Genomic DNA, 24192 nt, shown 5'->3' with positions numbered 1-24192 from the left:
CACACCTCTGGAAACAACATTCTAAACTTTTTTAGTGGAAGAGCTCCCCTCGCCTCTCTATAATGCCCTTAAAATGCTCATGCACTCCATCTTCAAAGCAAGAATATGGTAAGAGAGATGTGGAGATCTTGAGTGATGATATGAAACTAGAGGTGGTTTTCTCTTTCCCATGTTTCTTCCCCTCAGAAATCAAAGAGGATCAGGCCATGCTGATCACCCAGAGGTCATTCCAGAAGGCTGTCCTCCTTGTCTCCTAAGTCTTCTCCAAGTCCCTATGGGGATGCCTGGGCAAAGGACATCTGAAGGACACCACTGACTATGATAGTATTGCTCTGCTCTGTAGATCTCACGAAGCAATGGCTTTATCTATGAAGCTTTCAGCAGTTACTAACATGGTTAAGAAAATTGTTTAGTGAATATCCAACTTGAATAACCATTTGTCAGCTTATCTCCACAGGCAGTCTGCTTCATTTCAGATGCCAGCCTGGGCTCCATGAAGTTTCCATTGAGAGCCGTGGCCTCTGCAGCCACCAGCTCACAGGAATCTGTGACTCAAGACCTGGACTACCAGTCCATACCACCAATTTAACATACTTGGCCATCTATACATTTTTGGCAAAAAAAACCCAAAACCCTTGACAAGATCCTAGTAGGGACCAAGGTCAAGAGGAAGGCCATGACTTTCTCAAGTATTAGAGAGGACCAAACATCCAAACCATATGGCTGCTAGTCATTGTTGTTCAAACTGTTCCTTACCTAGATTGTGTAATGACTACAAAAAGTCTTTCTGGTCCAGATCCAGGCAAGGATACAGAGCATCCAATATAGCCCATTCTGCCAGCCCAAACCCTGCCGCAAGTCAAACAAGCATCCACAGTCCAACTGACACCACCAAAGAGTCACTGGTGAGAGGGTAGCTACAATTCTTTGCCTGGCACCTGCCAACACCAGCAGACACACTCAAGAGGCCATCTCCCAAGAGTACTTAATCAAATTCATCTGACCCCCATGGGACAGATTTTTGAACTTCCAAATTCCCTGAAAAAGTGTAATGAATAAAAGATAAAAGATGCAGCACACCATGGATCTCTTTCAGAAGATCAGAGTAACTGAACCAGTTCAATCTCATCTAAGATGCTCAAACATCAGTCTTCATGTTGACAAAACACAACAGGGATTGGAGAGCCATCCTAAATCTCAAGTTTCTCAACAAGCATGGGAGGTACAGGAAATTCAAGATGGAGACCTTTAAGGATATTGCAGATGCAGTTCTCCCTGGGGACTTCATATCCATTGAGCTCACAAAAGCATACCTTCATGTCATCACTTTTCTGGCCCACAGATACTTTCTGAGATTCAACTGCAGGGACCTCCTTTTCCAGTTTGAGGATTTCCCTCATTTCCCAAATGTTTACAACCTTGATAGTGGTGCTGGTGACAGGTCTCTGGACCAGGGGCATTCACATCCACCCTTGCCTACACAATATTTTCGTAAGATCCTCAATCAAGACAAAGGCCCTACAAGACCTCACACTAACAATCCACCATTTGGATTACTGCACTCATCTAAACAGCAAGCTCGTTCTTTCCCAGGAAATTGAACAGGTGGGTGCATAGATAGGCTCAGGACGTTGCTATCTATTCCTTCCTGAAGATAATGGCAGGGACAAGTTGGTACATTCATCTCAATCAATATTCCTTGCCCACTTAATTATCTTGATGATTGACACAGTTCCATGGGTCTGCTAAGGATACTCCTACTTCTCTCGAAACATGCAGTGCTCAAGCTTCACTCCAGAATAGCCTTGAATCAGCATGTTATAAAGAATTTGAAATAGTGGACAATGAAGTCATACCTCTTCAGAGAAAAACCAATTTAAGTCTCCTCAGATTTGCAATTCAAAGCTCACACCAACCTGTTCAGTTCAGGAGTGCTCTAGGTCATGTCCAGGGTTCTTGGATACCTTCAAATGCCTCCTAGAATATAAATCTACTGAAGCATAGGGCTTATCCCTTTTCAGAAAAAAATTGCCAACCTCTAGACAAAACAGCAAAAAAAAAAAAACCTATCAAGAGCACCAGGTACAGAACTGTCCTCTGGAAGAAGCATCTCTGCTGTCTTGTCCAATTCATTCATCTCTCCAAGGATGGAATACATGAAGAGCTCCATTAATGTGCAGAGGAACTGACTCAGTCCCAGTCATATGGACTCTGGATAGTAGGTATTGAACAGCCAGCTGTTTCAAAAGCTGACAAAGAAATTCAGTCAACTGATAATAGAGCTGTTTGCAACAGAAGGAAACACCATGCTCCCATACTTCTCTTGATTCCAAACAGACTGATTCTCAGACAACACCATGGCAGGGGGAGATTCTGTACACATTTATCCCCCATTCCTTTGCTCCGCAAGGTCTTGAGAAAGCTGATATGGGAGGCAGCCAAGCTGATCTGTAAGGCCCAGGAGATCATGGTTGTATCTGATGATGGACGGCCCAGTTGTATGTGGAGATGGACGGCTATCCAGAGGCTGCCCCAAGTGTTTTGATCAGTTGTTTGGGGGCTGTGATAAAATGAAAGAGAGCCAGCTGAAAGTGAATTCAACAAAGATGAGACCTTGTGACTGAGCCAGGGGCGGGGTGTGGGAATGTGCCAGTTGCTGGCCTGTAATGGAGTGCAGCTGGTGGCAGCTACAGCCATCAGGAGCCTAGGTGTGATCCTTGATGCCGCCCTGTCAATGGAAGCTTAGGTGAATCACACCGCTCGTGTGGCATTTTATCATCTATGCCAGACAAAGAAGCTGGCCCCCTACCTGTCCCAAACTGACTTAGCCACAGTGATACATGCCACAGTCACCTCTAGACTGGATTACTGTGATTTGCTTTACACAAAGCTTCCCTTTGGTTTGCTCCAGAAGCTCCTGCTGGCCTTGAATGGGCCCTTATGGAATCCTTATGGTGAGAACACATTGCGCCTGTGCTCCGCCAGCTGCGCTTGGTCCAGGTGGATCAAATTCAAGGTATTTTCCATAGTATAACCAGAGAACCAGTGTCAGAGAAAAATAACCAGAGAACCAGTGTCAGAGAAAAATGCAACTCAAAACAACTTGTTGCACCTTAGCTATGGGCAAAAACAATAGGAGAAAATATGAAGTGCAAAGGTGCTCTATTTCCCACCAGTGCAATTGTGCAGAAAACATCTGATGCCCAATCAACATAAATGCAGGAGCAAACCTGCAGGAACAAACTAAACACATGTAATACACAAACATACAATGAGATGCAAATACAGGACAAAAAACAGAAATCATTACAAAGAAACCAGTCTCCATACATGCCGCAAGAGCATAAAATCTTCCGCAGGCACTCTTATGAGGCCAATGTTATAGAAAGGCCAGAAACTGATGGGGTGTCCTGTAACTGCCTGTTTTGGTTGCTTCATCAGAAGATTTCACTGAGACTTGTCTGTAGTAGAGAAAGTGGGTCATATATCTGTAGTTTAAAATCATGTAGCTAAACAATGGCTTTACTATAATTTACTTTCATATAATAAATACAAGTTGATATTTTAAGAATGATAAATACAATTTATAAATATAGTACAATTCATAAGTTAATAATATATTTAAAAATCTTTTATATCAAAAATTTAAAGTTCTGATAAATATTTAAAAATGTATAACTTACATGATTTGTAAAGACCATTCTGATCTCTTCTGCTTAAACTGGCTCTACCTCATACATGTATTAAATAAAGTATTAAATAAAACTGAAAAGATCGAATTCATTATTTAAGCCAGAGAGAAGACAGATACCCCATGACTTATTTTCTTATGCAGCTGGTAAATATTTTTGATAAGGGACAAGGGACACTAGGAAAATGATTTTAAATACTGCATTTTGTACAAACATAGCTCCTGAATCTTTGAACAACTTGATGTCAAAAAAGAATTGCTGCAGTTGGAAGCTAAACAATAGGGCTTAAATAATGAATTAGACCTTTCCAGTTTTATTTAATACATTTTGTTTAGAGGATTTTCATTGTGTTTTTGTCTGGGCTTGGCTGACAGTTGGCGATTCTTTGGAGTTATCATGGAAGTTCTTGCAGGATTTGGAACAAAGAGCAGCCATGAATCAGTGTGGCCGCAGTTGCTGCTCGAGACGGGCAGGAAGGAGTTCCCAGCTTCTGCCCGTGTGAGGGCGGAAGGGGGCTCCTAGCCATGCCCTGGCAGGGCAGGCAGGCGTCGCGGTGTTCATCCCGCGACATCACCAAAAAGAGGCCGGCCAGCACCTTTAAAAGGCCAGTGACTTTCCTGCCCACCTCTCCCTATAGAGCTTTGGATTTTGTTAATGCATGCTTCTTTGTCATATCCATTCGCAGTTTGGCACATAGGTATTGATCTGAAAGGGCCAGGGGAGGGGAGCTAGGGAGCTACCTCCCCTGCTGGTAGGGAATGCTACAGCAAGAGGCCAGCTGAGTATCACTTCAGGGCGAAGCTCCAGCAAGAGGCCGACCGCCCAGCTGAGCATCACAGCTGGGTGAAGCTCCATTAAGAGGCCGACTGACCACTGGAGCTCCGCAGCACTGTTCCAGAGCAGATCAAAATCCCATGCTGTGCCTCATGCTTCTGATTGTATAATAAACAGTGGCTATGGCCAAATAATTTACCCCAGCCAAGAGTGTGGTGTGATTATTGGATCAAAGGGTGGTCCTGTCCTCAGATGGCAAATAGAACATCTGTGAGTTAACTGTTCTACTGAGTCTGTAGGCACCAGCTGTGTATCATTCACTTTGAGAGAACATGGTCAAGGTCTTTTAAATAGACTTAAACCTTAGTGTCTGTTCCTTAGAAATAATTCACATTATATTTATCATGAGGCAGAACCCGTCTTTGCAAATTGTGTAAGTTATTCATTCTTAAATATTTATCAGCACTTTAAATTTTTGATATAAAAGGTTTTTAAATATATTACTAACTTATGAATTGTATTATATTTATAAATTTTATTGAGTCCTATTTATTATTCTTAAAATATCAACATGTATTTATTTTATTGAAGTAAATTATAGTAAAGCCATTGTTTCCCTGCATGATTAATATAAAAACTACAGATATGTAACCCACTTTCTCGACTCCGGACAAGCTTCAGCACAATCTTCTGACAAAGTGGCCAAAGTCCGCAAAATTGACAGTTACTGGAGTCCCGGTCAGTTTCTGGACTTCCTATAACATTAGTTTCCTAAGAGTGCCTGTGGAATAGATTTTACACTTTTGTGGCACATTTAGAAACTGGGTTCTTTGCATCCGGCTGTTTTTCTCTTGCTGTTTTTGCCCATAGCTAAAGTATAACAGGTTGTTGTTTTGATCTGCATAGTATAGGTTGCACATCAAAACAAACAGATGCTGTGGCACACCGATTTCTTTTCAAACCATTCATAGCTTTTCATGATTCACAGAGTTGTAAACTTTGATGAAATCTATGAAAATCGAGCAGATTCTTTTATAAAACTCTCTCGTGCTCTAGACGCCACTGTAAATTTGCAGTATGATCTCTAGAGCCTGTTCTTTTTTTGGATGCAGCTTGAAGGAGAGTACTCAAACATCTCAGAGTGCCTTTCTGTACTTCAGGTAAAAGGAACTTTTCTGGTAAGTCCAATATTCCATTTTCTTCTACCAAGTCTAAAAGCATACCCACTACTTAAGTAGTCAGATCATTTCTTCAATTACTTTCTTCTTCCTCTTCAAAGTTAGCAATACAAAAAAACACACTATTGCATTTCAGGCTATTGGTTAATATGCAACATTAAAGAAAAACACTAATCCCATTCTCAAAACTGCATGAATGACCCAGATATTGTGTGTTACAGCTCATATACACAATACAATGTGGAATGCTTATCAACATGTGCAGGGAACAGAGACAATTTATTTAAACAAAGCATTAAGAATCACAACAGAAACATGCCGGTGCAAATGTAAGCCAAAGCTACAGTAGAAACCAGCTAGCTCAGATGTCATTGCTTGTTCTAAGAGGGGATCTGTGAATTTACAGTTTTATGTGGATTCTGTGTTCTCTTTGAAATCTTTCATCCTCTCTTTGAATCATTAATTTACAGCACTCCATTGGACAATACTATCACTATCATAAATGCTTTCACAGAACTTTGAAAACATCAGTTATGTTAACTCATACAGGGTGAAAACATACCAGATGTTTTTTGGCAAAATTACCTGTGTGTGTATTGAAGATGGGAAATGGAGAGGGAAGGGGGAAACACTTTAAAGTTAATCTTGCTTAACTGTATTATGATCTCAGCTGCACTAGCCAGTGATGGAAGTAGATGGCACCTGCGATAACCCTTTGCATTCAGTCAACCTGAGGAAATTTTCCCTCTAAAAATAATTAATCTGTTCTCTCTGGAACTCAATAGCCCTTACTTTATTAGCGTAGTATGTGAATGATGTTACATAGGCATACAAATATTGTCCACCCTTAACTTCAGTGAGTAAGTGAGCGAGCGAGCGAGCGTGCGTGCGTGCGTGCGTGCGTGCGTGTGTGTGTGTGGATTTGGCACTAGAGGCTTTTGAACAGTTTTTAAAAGGGAGTTAAAATGATTAAAACTAAGTTTGGAGTTGTCACAAAGAGTTTCAAAATCAGGCAGTTATTTACAGAGTGATTTTGCTGTTTCAGTTTAGACACTGTTGCAAAATTTGGACATGTTTCTCAGTCCCTGATAAGAGGTTACAAGTAACTTAATTTACAGAAAGTTTTAAATACACTCAGTTTTCCTTAGGAAGTTATAGTTCCAGTTACATCTGTGTGCCTCCTGACACTAGAGCAGCAGTTCTCAACCTGGGGGTCACGACCCCTTTAGGGGTCGAATGACCCTTTCACAGGGGTTGCCAGTCTACACCTTCTTTCAGGGCCACTTCCGCACACAGTGATCCAGCTGCTCGGCCTGCGTGCCTCCCTGCGTGGCCAGGCCGGCTCTGTCTTCTCCACCCTCAGCAGGCAGACCCAGAAGTCCGAGCTGCCTTCCTTGGGCACCAAAGTGTAGAAGAGCTGGCCACCAGGAGGGCAGTTCGGAAAAACGAATTCCTGCACCTCAGCAACCCCTGATGGTGCCACCAACGGGGAGAGAAGCACGGGAGCAGCCCTTGGTAGGCTGCCCTCTGCCTGACAGACTTTGGACTGGGCGTCCCTGGCCGCATGCCTTCTTTGCCCCAGCAGAGGCATTCCTCCCATTGGGCAAAGTGGGCAGTTGCCCAGGGTGCCCCCTTGTGGGGGGCACAAAAACTGCAGGTTTGTGGGATTTTTTGTATTTTCAGTGTTTTTCCGTTTTTGGCCATCAGGGGGCGCAGTTTTTAGGCTAATAGCACCAAAATTTTACGGATGTTTTGGGAGACTCTCCTGATGCTATCACCCAGGTTTGGTGAGGTTTGGTTCAGGGAGTCCAAAGTTATGGACTTCCAAAGGGGGTGCCTCACCCCCTTTTTTCCCAATGGGAGCTAATAGGAGATGGGGGCTACACCTTTGAGGGTCGATACCTTTGGACCCCCTGAACCAAACTTCACCAAACCTGGGAGGTATCATCAGGAAAGTATCTTACTGATACCACCCATGTTTTGTGAAGTTTGGTCAAGGGGATACAAAGCTATGGACTCCCAAAGGGGGTTCCCCATCACCCATTGTTTCCAATGGGAGCTAACAGAAGATGGGGGCTACAACTTTGAGGGTCCAATAACCTTGCCCCCCCTGAACCAAACTTCACCAAACCTGGGTGGTATTCTAGGAGAGTCTCCTAAAGATACTTTGAAAGTTTGGTGCAGCTAGCTTAACAATTGCACCCCTGACAGCAGGCACCCCCCAAATTTCCATAGATTTACCTTTTAAATCCCCTCCTTTGGCATGGATTTAAAGGGAGAATGTGAGGTCCCCAGTTTAAACATTGAAAGTGATGCTGTTTCACGGTGGGGGAGAATCAACCCCAAAATAGCATCACTTTCAATGTTGTTTAAACTGGGAACCCCAGATTCTCCCTTTAAGGTGAATTTAAAAGGAGAATCTGGGCTCCCTAGTTTAAACACCATTGAAAATGATGCTGTTTGGAGGTGGATTCCAGCATCACTTGTTTAAACTAGGGAGCCCAGATTCTCCTTTTAAATCCACGTTAAAGGGAGAATCTGGTGTTCCCAGTTTAAACACTGAAAGTGATGCTGTTTCCCCCAATTGGGGGGACTGGATACAACACCATAAAATGTTTTCCTAGCAGTAATAAAACATTTTGAAAATGTTTTCAACAAAATTATTTCTGCTGTGTGGCATGGCCTATTGCTGAGTTCAGATTTGTGTGTTGGGGCTTGTTCTATAATGTGATGGTGACTTTGAAATGACCTGGTGTAAAAAAATCATTGCTTGGTCACAGTGGGGGAGGACGGCTGCCCATGGGGAAAATGCCAAACTCCAGTTTGCCTAGATTCGCCACTGAGCGTAGCTGCAAGGGGGCCAGGGGAGTGCGTGTTGCACCGGGCGTGCACCTGGGGGGGCATCAAACTCAGGTTTTACCCAGGGCTCCAGTTTGCCTAGTTACGCCACTGCGCCCCAGCACTTGACTCTTCTTTGGACCGAGTTGCTGATGGTTCAGGGCTGCATCCCCTCATCTCTCCTTCACCCCGTCAGACGCTGGCTTTCTGGTGCTCTCCAGGGACCTCGGACTCTTTTTGCCACCGCAATCCACGGGTTTGGGCAGGTCCCTGCGGCGGGTGTTTCCCTTCCCCTTTTTGCAATCAATAAACAATGTTTTGTTCGACTGTTTCCTCAAGGAAAAAAATCTCAAAGAGGCAGAAGCTCTGTTTTGTTTTCCTCTCGGGGAGGGGAGCGGGAAGAGGTCAGGCTATGTGGATACGGCTGGAGAGGGAGGGATGCTGCAGATCGGATGGCTCTCTGATCCTCCTTTCTGGGTTGTAGGTAAGGAGATGCTGCAAGGCTGCCATCCAAATAAACACTTCACTGGGGTTTAAAGTTCGCAGAAAGGGGGGTCCGAGTCTTGCAACAACACAGGATTAGATTCAAAGGGAAAAAAATCTTCCAATAACTGGTTTGGGGACATGTTTAAGACCCTGAATCTTTCTGCCTCCCCTCCTTCCCTCAGCTTTCCCCTGTTGATTCCTATAGCTATGTGTCATTTGCCCATAGGTGGTGGCCATGCTCCGAGTCCTTCTCTAACTAAAGCTCTGGGCACACACCCCCAACAGATTTCTTCCCAGTTGCTGTCCTTTTGCTCCCTCACAAGTGAACAATAACCCTGGAAGGGGAGCAGGCAAAGGCTGGAAATAGACCAGGAAGTTCACAGACTGTTAATGAATCTGTTCTGCTCCCCTACAGTCTGTATGACCTGTGAAACTCACTGACACAACTGAAGCAGGTAATTAAAACTTGGGAGCTAACCAACATTCAGCAATAGCAAATTTCAGAAGAGTCTGCTGAGCCCAAAATGAGTATATCAGTAACAAGGGCCCCTTCTGCACATGCAGAATAATGCACTTTCGATCCACGTTCACAGTTGTTTGCAAGAGTGTTTTGCTATTCCGCACAGTCAAATCCAGCGGCAAAGTGCACTGAAAGTGGATTGAAAGGGCATCATTCTGCAAGTGCGGAAGGGGCCAAGAGTCCTCCTGAACATACACAGTGTGCTTTTTCTTTGCCATTAATAACCATGTCTGACAAACACACTTTTGGGGTTCCAGAGATAAGATTCTTGACTGGGGACAGGCTAGGTTTGGGACTTTTTGCCTGTTCTGAACCCTATTCATAGGACTGGTTTGATCTTTATAAGTCTAAACATCGCTAATCTGATTTGCCTAGATGCTTTAATCATGCTCAATTTGTAACAATGAAAATGCATCCTGCACATCAGATATTTACATTACTATTCATAACAGTAGCAAAATTACAGTTACGAAGTAGCAATAAAAATAATTTTATGGTTGGGGGTCACCACAACATGAGGAACTGTATTAAAGGGTCATGGCATTAGGAAGGTTGAGAACCACTGCACTAGAGCTATTAGAATTCATTCACCTCTAGGTAACTTGAGAGCATACATTTACCTTGAGGTAAAATCTTAGCAGTTTGACCTAACACTAGATTAAGGACAATCTATCATATTCCTTCTTCACATGGATTATGATGAAGATTTTCCATTTTGTCCCTCAGAAGTTTCCCATCCCTCTTTGGGTACTGACAGAATTAGAACCCTCACTGCCTCTCCTCTTCAGTATATCTTTCCCAAAGATAAATAATATCCCCATGTGTGTTAAACTGTGACAAGGGAACACAGATCAGACCAGCCACATCTGTCTGACAGTTCCTTCAGAAAGCAAAGATTTTAGTCAAGAGTACAGAATTGTTCACTCAACCTCTTCCTCTCCAAAAACACTCCTTCAAAGTCTTTTCTGTTTAACTACCCACTGATTAACTGGCACTCTCTCCTCCAGCCAATCAGAAACAATCTCTCTCTCTCTCTCTCTCTCTCTCTCTCTCTCTCTCTCTCTCTCTCTCTCTCTCTCTCATGCTTCTATGGTTAACTCCTTATATTCTTGTTGGCTCTGTTTAGTTACAGGTTAGCAAAGTCCTGGAATCCATCTCAGTACCCTTTTTCAGAACTACCATAATGTTATACTGGAAATATATCAGTGATATATGTGGACAAAATGTTTTGGATAAATTTATTCTTATTTGGCTTTGCATTTCCTTCATTGTTCACGTAATAACTCAGGAGAAAATAGTTTAGTGCTGTTTTGTGAGCCTATTGTCTTTATTTTATCACACCAAAATGTTTACAGTGTAACTGCGATGATGATAGAACTGCTCAACAGAAGAATTATAACATAAAAAGAAATACCAATCTTCTTTTTGGAGACATGCTCTACTTGTGTAAAAGTCGCAAGCATGGTTCTTTTTGTCAAATGTTCCAGAAGCAACAGAATTGAGAACTGCTTCACCCCATGGATGAACAGTTTATTGCAGTCAGGGAGATTTATCAACTTCTAGGGCCGTGGTGGCGAACCTTTGGCACTCCAGATGTTATGGACTACAATTCCCATCAGCCCCTGCCATCATGGCCAATTGGCCATGATGGCAGGGGCTGATGGGAATTGTAGTCCATAACATCTGGAGTGCCAAAGGTTCGCCACCACTGTTCTAGGGAATACATTCACGGATATGCAGAGAAAACCCAGGAATGAATTGTATCACATAGACATTGTATTACATAAAACCCTGGCAGACCCAGTTTATTTTAAACTAATACACCATAACAATGAATATTATGGACGAATAATGTGTTGGGTGCACATAGTTAATATTAGGAAGTATATATATGGGAGAATGTATTCCATCTTTTCTGTTACCACACAAATGGTTTCCATTGACCCACTCACTGTTTATGGTATTCATGATCAAGAAAGCTTCAGAATTCCAAAACTGATTTATGAAAATTGCTTCAGCTGACTTCAGTGTTATATTATGCATGTAAATAGATATTTGTATAGTAAAATGACAGCAGTATAAAAAGTGTAACCTTTCAGCCACTGCCTGTGTTTTTTGTGTTTTAAAGAGTTTTTGTCTTAAGGTATCTAATACATCTTCTGGGAGTCTACCTCATTAGATATATGTTCTTTAAAAAACAGCAACCCTAAACAATAGTTTTCAACTAAAAATGCTGACATGTGAACCTCAGGGACAATAAATCCCTGTTGTTAATTAAGAAGGTTTCTGAATTGATAATGTGCTCCATTTTCCAGATGTAAATGAATGTGAAATGCTGAGTGGAGTGTGTGGGGAAGCTCTGTGTGAAAATGTAGAAGGCTCCTTCCTGTGTCTGTGTTCTGATGAAAACCAGGAGTACGATCTAACGACTGGACAATGTCGCTTCCGCTCCTCACCAGGTAACATTCCACTGGTTTTCAATGTAGAGGTTGGATAACAATACATATTTCAGTCTGGCAAAACATAGAAAACAGAGTGAACATGTAGTCAATGTGAAAATTAAGATTATTTTAATATATTTTAGTATATTTACAGGCATAATTAGTCTCCAATACATTTTGGTTGTTAATATTTTGAAAAACGTCTCATTTGTTTATTTTTGTTCCAAATTTGAACGTGATAGAACTTTAGGTCCCTTACACGCCAGTTTCATATGTCAATTGGGCCATTGTCAGTATTTATGCTATTGCAATTCACCTTCTATTTATTTGTAGTTGTATTCTTTATAGATGTTTGTTTTTAGGATCCAAAGGCAGGGGGCAGTAGAGCAGCAGCCAAGGATGTTGTGCAACCTCCAAAAAGGTCAGGGTGCCACAGTAGCACTTCCAAAAAGGCAATTGGAAGCAGGGACACCGGGAGAGAAGGAGAAAAGCCTCTTCTTTCCCAGAGAAGCCCATCCCCAGGAATGACTTTTTGGTGTCAAAAGTCTGTGCAACAAAAAGGAGGTGTTTATGGGCCAAAACTGGGAAATACCTCTGAACCAATCCCCGCCCACTTCCACTGCAGGCTTCTGCAGTGGAGAGACACCAGCACACAGAGCTGCTTCTGGGTTTGGATGTCACACAGTTGTGCATCGCCCTGCCACCAGTGTAATAGCCCCTCTAGCTATTTGTCCCTTACACCAGCAGAGTGGGCACTTGTGTCACTGCAACTCCACACCGCTTTCAAGGCTCTATCCCCCATTCCCTTTGGATTGTACTCTTAGTCCACAATTGTATGCACACTGACTTGAGAATAAGTCCTTCAGAACTCAGTGAAATTTATTTCTGAGTAGGCTTGCTTAGGATTTCTCCCTTACAATGCCTTATTAGATGTTTGAAATCAGCACACAAAACTAAGTTTTAGAGTTACATTGCATATTACAAGACCCAAGGAATCCAAACAAGGTCAAAATATTTAAGATCCTCTTAGAATCAGATTGATATCAACCATTTTGCATCCTCTTACTTCACTTCCAGGAGTCCATCACTTCTCTGTAGATACATGTGGAAAAACCCTAAGGCAAGAATGCAAGCGATCTGTGAGGAAAGAAGTTTCTCTGTGATTAAAAAAAACCTTTCCTTCTCATATCTCATATGTCTGCCGGTGTCACTTTTCCATGATCTGAACCAACAATTGTACCAATAGATCTTATTTTCAAGTATTTCAGTTAGGCTTGACTCAGTTCCACAATTTTCCACCTTTGCAAAAAAAAGCAAATAAATGTGTTATACCATTTATTTATTTTTGCTACAGAAGACTTTTACTAAAAAGCTAAAATCTTGTGAAACAGTCTGTGTATTTAAGAGGCTAATAATATCAAAGAAAATCATAAGCATGTAGATCCACACTAGTCCCTATACAATTCTTTTTAACAGTTTGTCTTTCTTTATTTCTCCATTTCCAAACATTCATGACTAAACCTCAGTCACAGCTGTGTAAACAGTTTTTTTGTTTAAAAAAATTGGATAGACAATGGGAGGAGAAATTTAAATATAAAATTAGATTGAACTCGCTCAACAATGCATGTCATATTCCACAGGAGTGGCTGCCTTCCGTCTGTTGCAGCAAAAGCCACACGAGAGTTTTATCCACCCTGCTTAGATGTTATACTCATTAGAATGCATTCTGTATTTATCTGTACTCTGTAATACTACAACACATACTAACTTCTGTCTGAGGCGTTGTTTGCCCTTCAGCCTCCTTGTGTCCAAAATATTTTTTTTTCTTCTTCACTCTGTACTCACAGTATATATACCTGCTCACTAAGGTGACCATTTTATGCATCTGACAAAAGGAGGGGGCTGTAGAACATAAAAATTTATGTCATGTTTGTTGTTCTTTAAGATGCCATTAGACACTGTGGCATATTTCCAACAAGCAGTATGTTTCTCCTGCCTTCTAGTCTAGTTTCTGGCCTTCCTTCCATGGAAAATGGTGTCAAAACTGCTGTGGTTTGTGGTATTTTCCAGGGGTTGGTGGGTTTTTGCTCTTCAAGATTCTGGCTCTGTGTCATCTGGATGTGTGGCCAGTATCCAATGAAAATGTGTTCTTTGGTGGCTAAGGTATTGTGCTTTCTCTCTCACCTTGGGAGAACTGGTTTAGTCCAGCTGTATTTCTCTGACACATGATAGTCTTGGTTTGTTTCTTGTTGGGCAATGGCTATTACCACAAAACCACCAAAGTTTATGAAATTCAGCACATTATGGAAAACTGTAATTATCTGATGAGGAGAGACCACAGACTAGACTAACAAAGATAAAATAGCACTCAGCTGGGTGTTTTCCCCACAGTACACTTATTGACCTTGGCAAAGTTTCAAAGGGGAAAAAAGTGTTGTTAAGTGTGCTAAATTTGAATAAATGTGTCTGCCAGTCTGTATCCACCGAAACAAATATGTGATCCCCTGAAGAGAGAAAATGAATATCTAAATGTTGGATAATAGTCAACTGAAAAATAAGCACCCTAGCTTAACAAGATGTATTTATTTGCTACATCAATAAGATATTTTGTGCACATCAATGTCCCAAAACCTCTGTCATCAACTATTATTAATAAAAACAATTTACGGCAACAAAGTTCCACAAAGGACCTGATTTATGGAAATCCATAATTATTCTGGATGTGCCTTAGTATTATCATAAATATCTACAGTAACAATTTGTATTCTTATCTTTGAGGTAGCCCTATTTTCTGAAATGGTTTTGTTCTGTGTGAATCCGATTAATGGGGTGCTGTTTTAAAATTATAATTCAGACACTTAGAATGACATACTCGTTGAGCATTCATGATACATAAAATTACAAATCAACATGAATAAGATCATATACATTAATATAATTAGGATTCAAATAAATAAGATCATGTATACCAACCAGTCACATCCCTCTCCTACTGTGTGTGCATGCATGCATACTAAAATTTCCTGGATCATGCACACCAACCAGTCACTCACATCCCTCTCCTACTGTGTATGTGTGTGCTTGTGCATACGTGCACAAATTGAAATTGCACCAATACAATTAGTAGTCAATCAGGATTTGATACAGGCCAGAATTAAGGAGCAAATTCTGGTTAAGAGCACCTAGCTAACATTTATTAATGGTGATAAATGTCAGTGTGATGCATCCTCAATTAAAGCTCCTATGGCAAATTTCCAGGGCTTTTATTTTGTTGGTACTTCCTAAGTACCGGTTCCTGCAGGGGAGGGGGCTCCTTCAAGTCCTGATCCGTGTATGCCATCCCACCCCGCTTAGGCAGAGAAAGAAAAAAGAGGGAAAAGGTTGGAGGAGATGCGCACTGAGACACAGAGACCAGTGTGTAGGGACAGGAATCACCACAGCCAGAGTGGACAAACAACCCTGGCCTCACCATGATTCAAGCTGCTTGAGATGTTGGTCTTGAACCTGAGTGCACATGAGCCCTAGCTGCCATGCCTGATCTGAAAGGGAAAAAGGAACCCAGCCAGCAGCATTCTGCAAACTGGGGAACTGTCTGATCTCTTCTCAGGATGTCAGGCTAGGCAACTAGATGAATTGCTTTAAGCCTAGGCAAGAAAAGAGCTACAACCTCTCCATGAGGCAGGTGGGCACAGAACCCGGCACCAGCAGTGGAAGAGCTAGCACGGAAAGATGCTCAAGCTTCTCCTCCCATTCACTCTTTGGCCCTTCCCGCACGGGCGGTTAATGGCGCCCTGGGGATGGCAAAATGGGCGGGCCCCCAGGGGAGCCATTCTCGCGACAGGGGGCGCATCTAGCTTGGTGAGCCGCGCTGGCTCTCGCGCTGCCCGACCGGCTCAAAGCCGCCGTTTTCCGACCTCGCTCGGGGAGCGAGGTTTCCGGAAAACGGCGGCTTGGAGTCAGCTACCTCTTACAAACGGGCAGCGGCTCCAAGGCGCCCTCCCCTCCACCCTTCACTTACCTTGTCTCCGGCCAGCCGGCGTGTCGCCGAGGCCTGGGGACACGCCCCCTGCCCTGCGACGCTGGAGCAGTCGCGCAGGGGCGGGAGGGCGTGTCTCCAGGCCTCGGCGACGTGCCGGACGGCCAGAGACACGCCGGGTCGGCCGGACAACAGCGCTCCGCGGCGCCGTCGTCCCAGCTGTTTCTGGGACCGTTCGTGCGAATGGTCCCAGGGGGGTTGGGTCGGCGTGGGATGCGTCGACCCAACCCCCAACGACGCCGTGTGGAAACGGCCTTTGAGTCATCACTGGTGGCATTTCAGATTATCCTTTTTTGCTGTTGGGAGGAGGACAGGATGGGATGAGCCAGTGCTTGGCTTTCATGGCCCAGAGTAGTGTGATCATCACTTTGGGTCAGGAAGGAGTTTTTCTCCAAGTCAGATTGACCAGGGCTCCTCAGATTTTTTTGGTCTTTTTTTACCTTTCTCTGGGCATAGTGTGTCTGCCACTGGGGAGTGAATGGGAGGTAATTGTAAATTCCCTGCATTATGCAGGGGGTTGGACTAGATGACCCTTGAGGTCCCTGCTACCTCCATATTTCTGTTACTAGGCTATACGCTTTTGTCACAGTTTAGTTGGCAGTTTGGACATTGGGATGGATCAGTTGGGGGGAGGTGTTGCCTGTGAGCCCATCTCCCCTGTTTTTGGGACCCCCTCAAAGGGTCTTGGTGTAGAGCTATTCAGCAGCATGCCCAGCTCAAGGACTGCCGGCTGGTGCTCACCACCAACTGGCAGAGGAACCGCACAGCAGCTACTGCCCACATGTGATCCTGGGACTTGCCATACCATGGTTTCCCTTTCCAGAGGTTTGGGGCAATGAGGCTATCACAGTTCTCCCCGCCCCCAAGCAGGCTGCTTGAGAGAGATGGGGTATATCAGGCAGCAGGTCTCCCAATGATGGAGCCATCCTCAGTGCTTCTGCAGCTGTATTCAATAAAGCCATGGCAGATTTTTCCCCAGTCTGGTGTATGAATGGTCCTTCCCCTTAAACTCACTCTCCTCATTGTCCTTGGACTCATAGATAATGTCCCCAGATCCACTCTTGCTTCTGCTTTAAAATCACACGTAGCCTTGGGAAAGGCAAACCACAGTCTCAAACCACTGTTTACACTTTGCAGATAAGAACGCTGATCTGCTTCATAGGATTGTTGTAAGGAGTAGTACATAATGTCCTGTAGCCAACCACACCTGGAAGGAAAACTAATTTCTTTAGAGGGGGCAGGAGTGATTCTCTTCTGCCCCCTACCCCCACCCACTTTGGCTGTGGCCTAGGAATTAGACCATCAGAAACAGCCTTGTGGGGATCTGCAAAGGAGGGGTAACTTGGTGGAAGTCAACACAACTTTATATATGAGGACTGACACTTTTGTAAACAAAAAACATAGGGAATTTCAATTAAGAGAAAAGAAGAGGGGACAAATCAGGGGTGAGAACTTGCAATCCCACAATTCATTTTCATCATCCTATTCAATTTCAATTCAACCCTTAATGGCATATCATCACCCTATTCAAGGCTAATAGATCAGCCAGCATTAAATCCATACAAATTGCTTCAAGACAGTTATTAGCTGATACACATGGTAAATTCTAGTGACTTGTACACCTAAGATCATATTGTGAGAGTTTTTTTTGCCTGAATGTATCTGAATATATTTTTGATGTATGATGTAGTATCTTTCATTGATTATATTTAGATGTAACAGTAGGCACCAAGGAACCAGCAGATGAAAAGAAGGAATGCTACTATAATTTAAATGATGCAAATTTCTGTGATAATGTCCTAACATCCAATGTTACCAAACAAGAATGCTGCTGTACTTTGGGTGCTGGCTGGGGTGATAACTGTGAAATATTCCCATGCCCTGTGCTTGGAAGTGGTAAGTGTCAATTTTCCCTTCTTTGGTAGTTTGTAAATGTTGATTACTGCACTGTAGCTGAAGTGGGGAAGGGGAGTTGCCCCCTTCATTTGCTGTGCTCATGGAAGAGCAAAGGAAGGCAATGTGCCTAATTCTGTTCTTCTTGGATCCTCTCAACCTTAGCAAAAGGCATTCAAAGCTGTGTAAAGTAGGAAATATCCTCTTGAGTGAGTTTCTTCTTCTCTTGCATCCATAGGATCCAGCCCTTTATATTTTATTCCCTGCCTATTTGGGGCAATTATTTGTTAAAAATATACTTCTCTCCTAATATTTGGACGCTTGCAGGTCTGTTGTTCTACATCTGCCCAATTTATTAGCAATGAAATTTGTATGTAAGATAATTTCTGGTTGTGCTGTCTATTGTATAAGCTGTATTTCCACCTGCCCAGCATTTCTTTAAAATGTTAATTAGAGCATAAACATGAGGAATGCAAAATAAATATCAATAACAAAGTGTTGGTTAAATTAGTAATATTGTATGCACAAGTATCCTGATTTTTCTCAGCCATTTAGTCTCATGGATAGATGGAATATAATCACGCACGTAATCAGCAACATTTCTTTTGATGATGCTGGAACTTTTTTGGCTGGAATTGTTGCAGGTAATGTTTATGTGCATCCAAATTGAGACTGCTCACATACACACATACAAATTTTGTGAAGATGCCCAAAGCCGAAGTCTGGTGTGTGGATTTCTTGTGGCTTTTTCTCATTTCTATCTATGGCATATCACACAAGGAAAAGAGCCCAAGATATTGTTTCTACAAAGAAAAGGAATTTCTTGTTCACATTCTTACCTTTGCATAAGCTTTGAATCACTGAAAGCTAAATTAGGTCTGACAGGAAAAAGCTGACTGAAGAAGAAATTAACAGGGCTCAAAACTGTAAAACTTGGTTAATTTGACACTTGGCTGTCTTCCACCCAATTTCTGTCATTCCCTCCATCATTTGAGTCCTACTATCCATCTTGCATTTAGGTTGATTGGTGAGACAGGTTGGAGTGGAAGAGTTAAGATACCCACAATTCTTACATAGCTGAATTTAATCTTCCCAGTGAAGGGCAATGGTAGAAATAAATAATATAAAATGAGTGTTAAAGAAAGAGAATGTTATCTCAAAAGACTATGGAAAAGTTGTAATCTGTTTCATGTTTCATGATCTGGTAATACACTGCTGATTCTTAGTTCTTCCTCCTCCCAGCTGAGTTTACTGAACTGTGCCCTGAAGGGAAAGGATTCATACCCTCTGAAGATCTATCCTACGGAGCCATTACAGAAACTTACAAAGGTCAGTAAGTTTATACAGACCCTTTATACAGACTTGACCAGTATTTCACAGATCTTAGGGAAAAAATAGCACTCTTTGAAATCCTGTTTTAAAGAAGAGTTGTGCCAGATTTTGGAGAGGTTTGATTTTTGATGTACAAACTGGCAAAGAAAAGGGGAGAGTGGAAGGGCATGAGAGGGGAAAGTTCTTTTTTCACAGCTGTTCACAACAATTTTTTCTTAATGTTTTTTAATTGAAAGGACCTCTTCACTGTGTGATTTCAATCAATCTGGAATTCTGTTGTAAACCTAAGAAAATTATGATAGTATGTTAGCTAGCTGGATTTGACTACAAGATGCCAGTGAGGGCAAATGAAGTCTTCTCATTGCCTTTGACTTAGGGAGAGAGGGGATTGTATCGCCATTTCCAGGAAAATGGCCAATGCACCATAATCTGTCATACTTAACTGACGTTTGTATTGCCTTCCAATACTATGCAGCAAGATATTTCACTGCAATCCAAATTTTCTTTCATATGCCTATGCAGGGTTTCTTAGGATAGAGCCTGATTTTGCATGTTAAAAGTGCCCCGTTGTTGACATGGGGAATGCCTCGGCGTAGTGGGGAGTTCCCCACAGCACCCGCTGCTGCAGTATGTCTGGCATGCTGTTGCCCCAGCGCCTCCCCACAACAGTGGCTTTGCTACGGAACTTTTCAGAACTGCAAAAGTTGGGGACCTTTTGGAATGCCCCTCCATTGCTCCAGTGGCTTCCACTGCCGAGAAACCTCCTCGGCAGCAGAACAAGGGCATTTTTCCTTCCTCGCTGCTCTGGCCCGCCCCTCCAATGAACAGGCACCTTCTCCCCCCCTTGCAGTACAGGGAGAAACCTTGAAAAATCTTGCAAAAACGTGAGAAGTGGCATGTGAAGGCACTGCAAAAGGAAGCTGCAAAAGGGAGGGCGGCGATTCCCTTGCACACACAAGGAGTTTAGACGGGGAGGTTGGAGTACCGCGATTCCCTTGCCCATGCAAGAATTTTAGACCGGGGGGGGGCAGGGCGCCGATTCCCAGTGCCTGTTTTGTGCAGAGTAAACTAAATTGGTGAAAGTGAGTGGGGGAAGCAGGGGGGAAATTTGTAGGAGACATTGCCAAAGACCTCGTGGTGCAAGTGGAGAAGAGCTGGGGAGCAGTGCAAAGTCAACAGCAGGGTAAAGAGCACTGCGGCAGCTGTGCTCCCATATATAGCACAGGAGATTTCAAAAGTGGAAAAACAGCCAGAATGTGGTTGTTGATGCACTTTTTATCCCATCTGAATACCACCACCACCACCCCATCCCAGTTTTCTCTGTTGTAAACCATTTCCTTCCTTTCACAAATTGATCTAAACATTGTCAAAAAGAGATGTTTTGCACATAGTGCAAAAACATTCAACCAACATTTAATAGCAACACTATTTTGATAAGATAAACCCAGCATGAACACTAGGAGAGAAATGTAGTTTTTCTATCTAAATATTTAGATGTCCACCCATTAAATGACTACAGACAAAAATTTAGTGTCCACCCATTAAAGTCAATAAGCTTTGGGACTGTGAAATTTGTTGTTTGTAGAAAAATTACAGACTAATGAGTTACTTCCTAATTGCCTGATATGCTGATCTTAAACTCTAATTCCCACAGTATCTAATTGGCAACACCAGAGTAATCTAATGACCATAAAATGTTGATGCAGTATGCAGTATGTGATGATGTGATTGGCTGATTACGCATGGCAAGGTTCCAGCAACTTCAAAGAGAATTGGCCCGGGCAGTCTTTATTTCAGCATTATTACCTACCGCCCTGTTTGCAGTGGGACAGGCATTACCCATCACCTAGCTGTTCACTTGCATTTGGGAGGGCGATGTTTTGCATGTTCTCTATCGCATGTTTAATTTTTAATATAATCTTTAATTTGTATCTGTAATCTTATCAATAGATTAATATATCAATCTATCAATAGAGTACATAAAAAAGGCGAACTGTTAAAGAAAAGTCTTGAATACGACACATTGCCCAATAATTGATTGTCCTTTATGGTGGGAAGTGAGGGGGGAGTAATGGCAGCATGCAAACTGCAAAACCACAAAAGGAAAATGTGAAGTGCCATTTGCAAGCTCCCTAGATTCACAATCATCCATCTTTCGATGTGCTGTAAACCCAAGTGTCAAGACCAATGGGCTTTTGGTGTGGAGTGAGTGGAAAGTGAAAGCGGGGCTAGAGAAAATATTTCCGTACAAGAAATCTTGCCACAGTGGACTTTCGCTTCCACCACAACAAACACCTTGTGCATAATCAGCCATTCATTTGTATGAATCCTTCAGCCATTCATTTGTATGAATCCTTCCTTGTATGAATCCTTTAACCAATGTATAATTCCCCTCAAATTATGCAGTTTTCTTCCTTAGCTATTATTTCAGACTCCCAATCTTTTAAAAATATTTTTGGTAGTATGGATGGCAAGTTCTGTCTTTAAGATTTAAAGAATCCTTCAAGCTGCACAGTTTCTGGAAGAAGGGCTGAAAAAATATTTATATAGCCTATTCTTCCTTTCTGGAAAACTGAGTACTTGGGAGTTTTACCTATAGAACTGTTCAGCAGATATATAAAATATTTTTTGTTGGCATCATTTCTGCTATTGCTGTCATATAAATGAAGAGTAATTCTGTTCACAAGAATGCTTTCACATTTGAGTAATTTGGCCCAATTTATGTACTTCTCCCACTTGTCTAATGCCAGCTTGAAGAAAATAGTACAGTAAATGTAGGGTAAAGCACAAGTAACAAGGTTGGGAAAAGAAGCAAATTTAAAATATAACAAAAAGGAATGGGTATGATGTAAAAGTATTTTTGCTGTAAAATATAATTAAAATCACTAATAGTCGATTTGCATGCTGTTTGTTCATTCTACTAAGTATGCGCTTCATTGTTATATGTCAGACAATATAGCTACATGCCTGCAAAGTAATTTCCCTACATTTGTAGACATGTCTATCAGTTTGAGTTATATCAAAAGCCCCCAGATACCAGAGTGATACCTTTCAAATTCTGTGAAGCATTTTTTATAGTTACAGCAGCATAGAGGAAGCCATCATCTCTAGAATCTCCAGACCAGGTGTCAACATAAGCAGGGAGAATGAAAACAGTTATAGAAAGTGAAGAAAAAGACGATGGTTCTCAGAGAGCTGACTCCAAAGCAGCCCTATTGACATTAGAAAACGTTTCCATTCATTCTAGCGTGAGGATCATGGCATGCGCTGCACATGGGAATAGGTTTATGTGATTAGTAAAATAGAACATGTCCAAATAAAGTGCACAGTGGGATCGAAGTCACACAGATGAGTAAGCATGCTGGTGAAAAGAAACAGCTGCAATTTAAATTAGCGAAAGACACTAATCCACAAACCATTCAGCCAGCACAGCACCTCTGAAGGATGCTAAGCACTCCCAAAACACTGAGCACAGGCACATGCTGTTGGATCATACATATAGCTGTGGTAATAAATTAGAAAATACAAAGAGAGGGGCAGAGAGATGACAGAAAACAAAGATCACACTGCAGACTGATGACAGAGGCAGTTACAGTTATGCTTGTTAAAATCTGAGCCTGTAATGACAAGTGAGTGAAAGGTGAAAAGTGAGACTAGCAGGTGTAGAACTACTTTTATCCATGCCAAACAGTAGCCTGAGCTTCATAGCTCCTGGTGTATTTTGCTATGATCTGTCAGCCAGTGGACCTGGGAGTGAGCCATACCTTACTGTCGCCATGTGTAAACTCTGTGCATTTGTTGGTACATGTAGTTAGGGCAAGAAATTGCAATGCTTTCTGAATGTGTCTGTGAATGGAATCCTAGCTTCAGTCAGATTCTATTCAAAGAACCCTTTTAATCCCAACTAGTAAGCACTAACATTTACTTTCATATACCTATACAGGGTTTCTTAGGATAGAATGTGGTTGTTGGTGCATTTTTTATCCTATCTGAATTAGTGCAAGAGTGTCTTGTCAGTAGGGGTATATTCTCTCCCTGCCCCCAGGTCAGAAAAATAAACCAAGTCAGAAAAATTAATTATATTCTCCAGATCATTATAATTTATCCTGAAAATAAACTACAGGCCATTGCAGCAGGGGCTTTATGAAAAGAACTGTTGTGTTCAGCCAAGTACTTTGGCTAATAAATAGTAGTGATGCAACTAGAAACGTCCTTAATTTGCACATCTGTTCACCCTCTTTTTATTCTTGTTTAACTTGGAGGACAATATTACAACATAAAACCATTTCTTGTATCCACAACCTGCCTTGGCAGGGTACCTTAAAAGTTCATATTACAGCCCCAAAGCCCACTGAAGACTTGAATACATTTATGTTTTCTCTGCAGATGCAGATGAATGTCAGCTCTTTGGACAAGAGATATGTAAGAATGGCTTCTGTTTAAATACACAGCCAGGGTACGAGTGTTACTGCAAACAAGGCACATACTATGATCCTGTTAAACTGCAATGCTTTGGTAAGTATGTATACACTCACTACCCTATTTCCCCGAAAATAAGACATCCCCTGAGAATAAGACGTAGTAGAGGTTTTGCTGAAGTGCTAAATATAAAACATCCCCCGAAAGTAAGGCGTAGCAAAATTTTTGTTTGGAAGCATGCCTGTCGAACAGAACACCAGAGCATGCAGCCGTGGAGCGGAAAAATAAGACATCCCCTGAAAATAAGACATAGCGCATCTTTGGGAGCAAAAATTAATATAAGACACTGTCTTATTTTCGGGGAAACACGGTATGTGCCTTCACAATCTACATTCCTAGCTAGCAATGTGGAAAGTGAACAAGGGTTCCTAATTCTTGCCCATCGATAGGGTCAATTCATACCTGCAAGCCAGCTCTTATTTTTGCCACATGATTCTTCCAAATTATCCGTGGTTATTGAATTTAGAGAAATATCATTGTGAGCCTGGTTGTATGTGGCTATGACTAGCAACCATTTCTTTGA

The 24192-nt window shown here is 42.2% G+C and overlaps 1 protein-coding gene across 4 annotated transcripts in view; it reads left to right on the top strand.

Moving 5' to 3' along the window:
• LTBP1 (latent transforming growth factor beta binding protein 1) overlaps positions 1-24192 on the top strand; it is a 270959-nt gene that overhangs the window by 193820 nt on the left and 52947 nt on the right. For all 4 annotated transcript variants that reach the window (XM_048484134.1, XM_048484124.1, XM_048484115.1 and 1 more), the window contains 4 exons: positions 11804-11947; positions 17679-17861; positions 19101-19187; positions 23577-23705. In XM_048484134.1, the coding sequence (XP_048340091.1) occupies positions 11804-11947; positions 17679-17861; positions 19101-19187; positions 23577-23705 (543 nt within the window). The remainder of the gene's footprint in view (positions 1-11803; positions 11948-17678; positions 17862-19100; positions 19188-23576; positions 23706-24192) is intronic.

This window comes from Sphaerodactylus townsendi, linkage group LG01, assembly GCF_021028975.2.
Source record: "Sphaerodactylus townsendi isolate TG3544 linkage group LG01, MPM_Stown_v2.3, whole genome shotgun sequence".
In the NCBI taxonomy this organism is placed as follows: domain Eukaryota; kingdom Metazoa; phylum Chordata; class Lepidosauria; order Squamata; family Sphaerodactylidae; genus Sphaerodactylus; species Sphaerodactylus townsendi.
The sequence above is the reverse complement of the archived record's forward strand: the minus strand, read 5'-3'. Positions and strand labels throughout refer to the sequence as shown.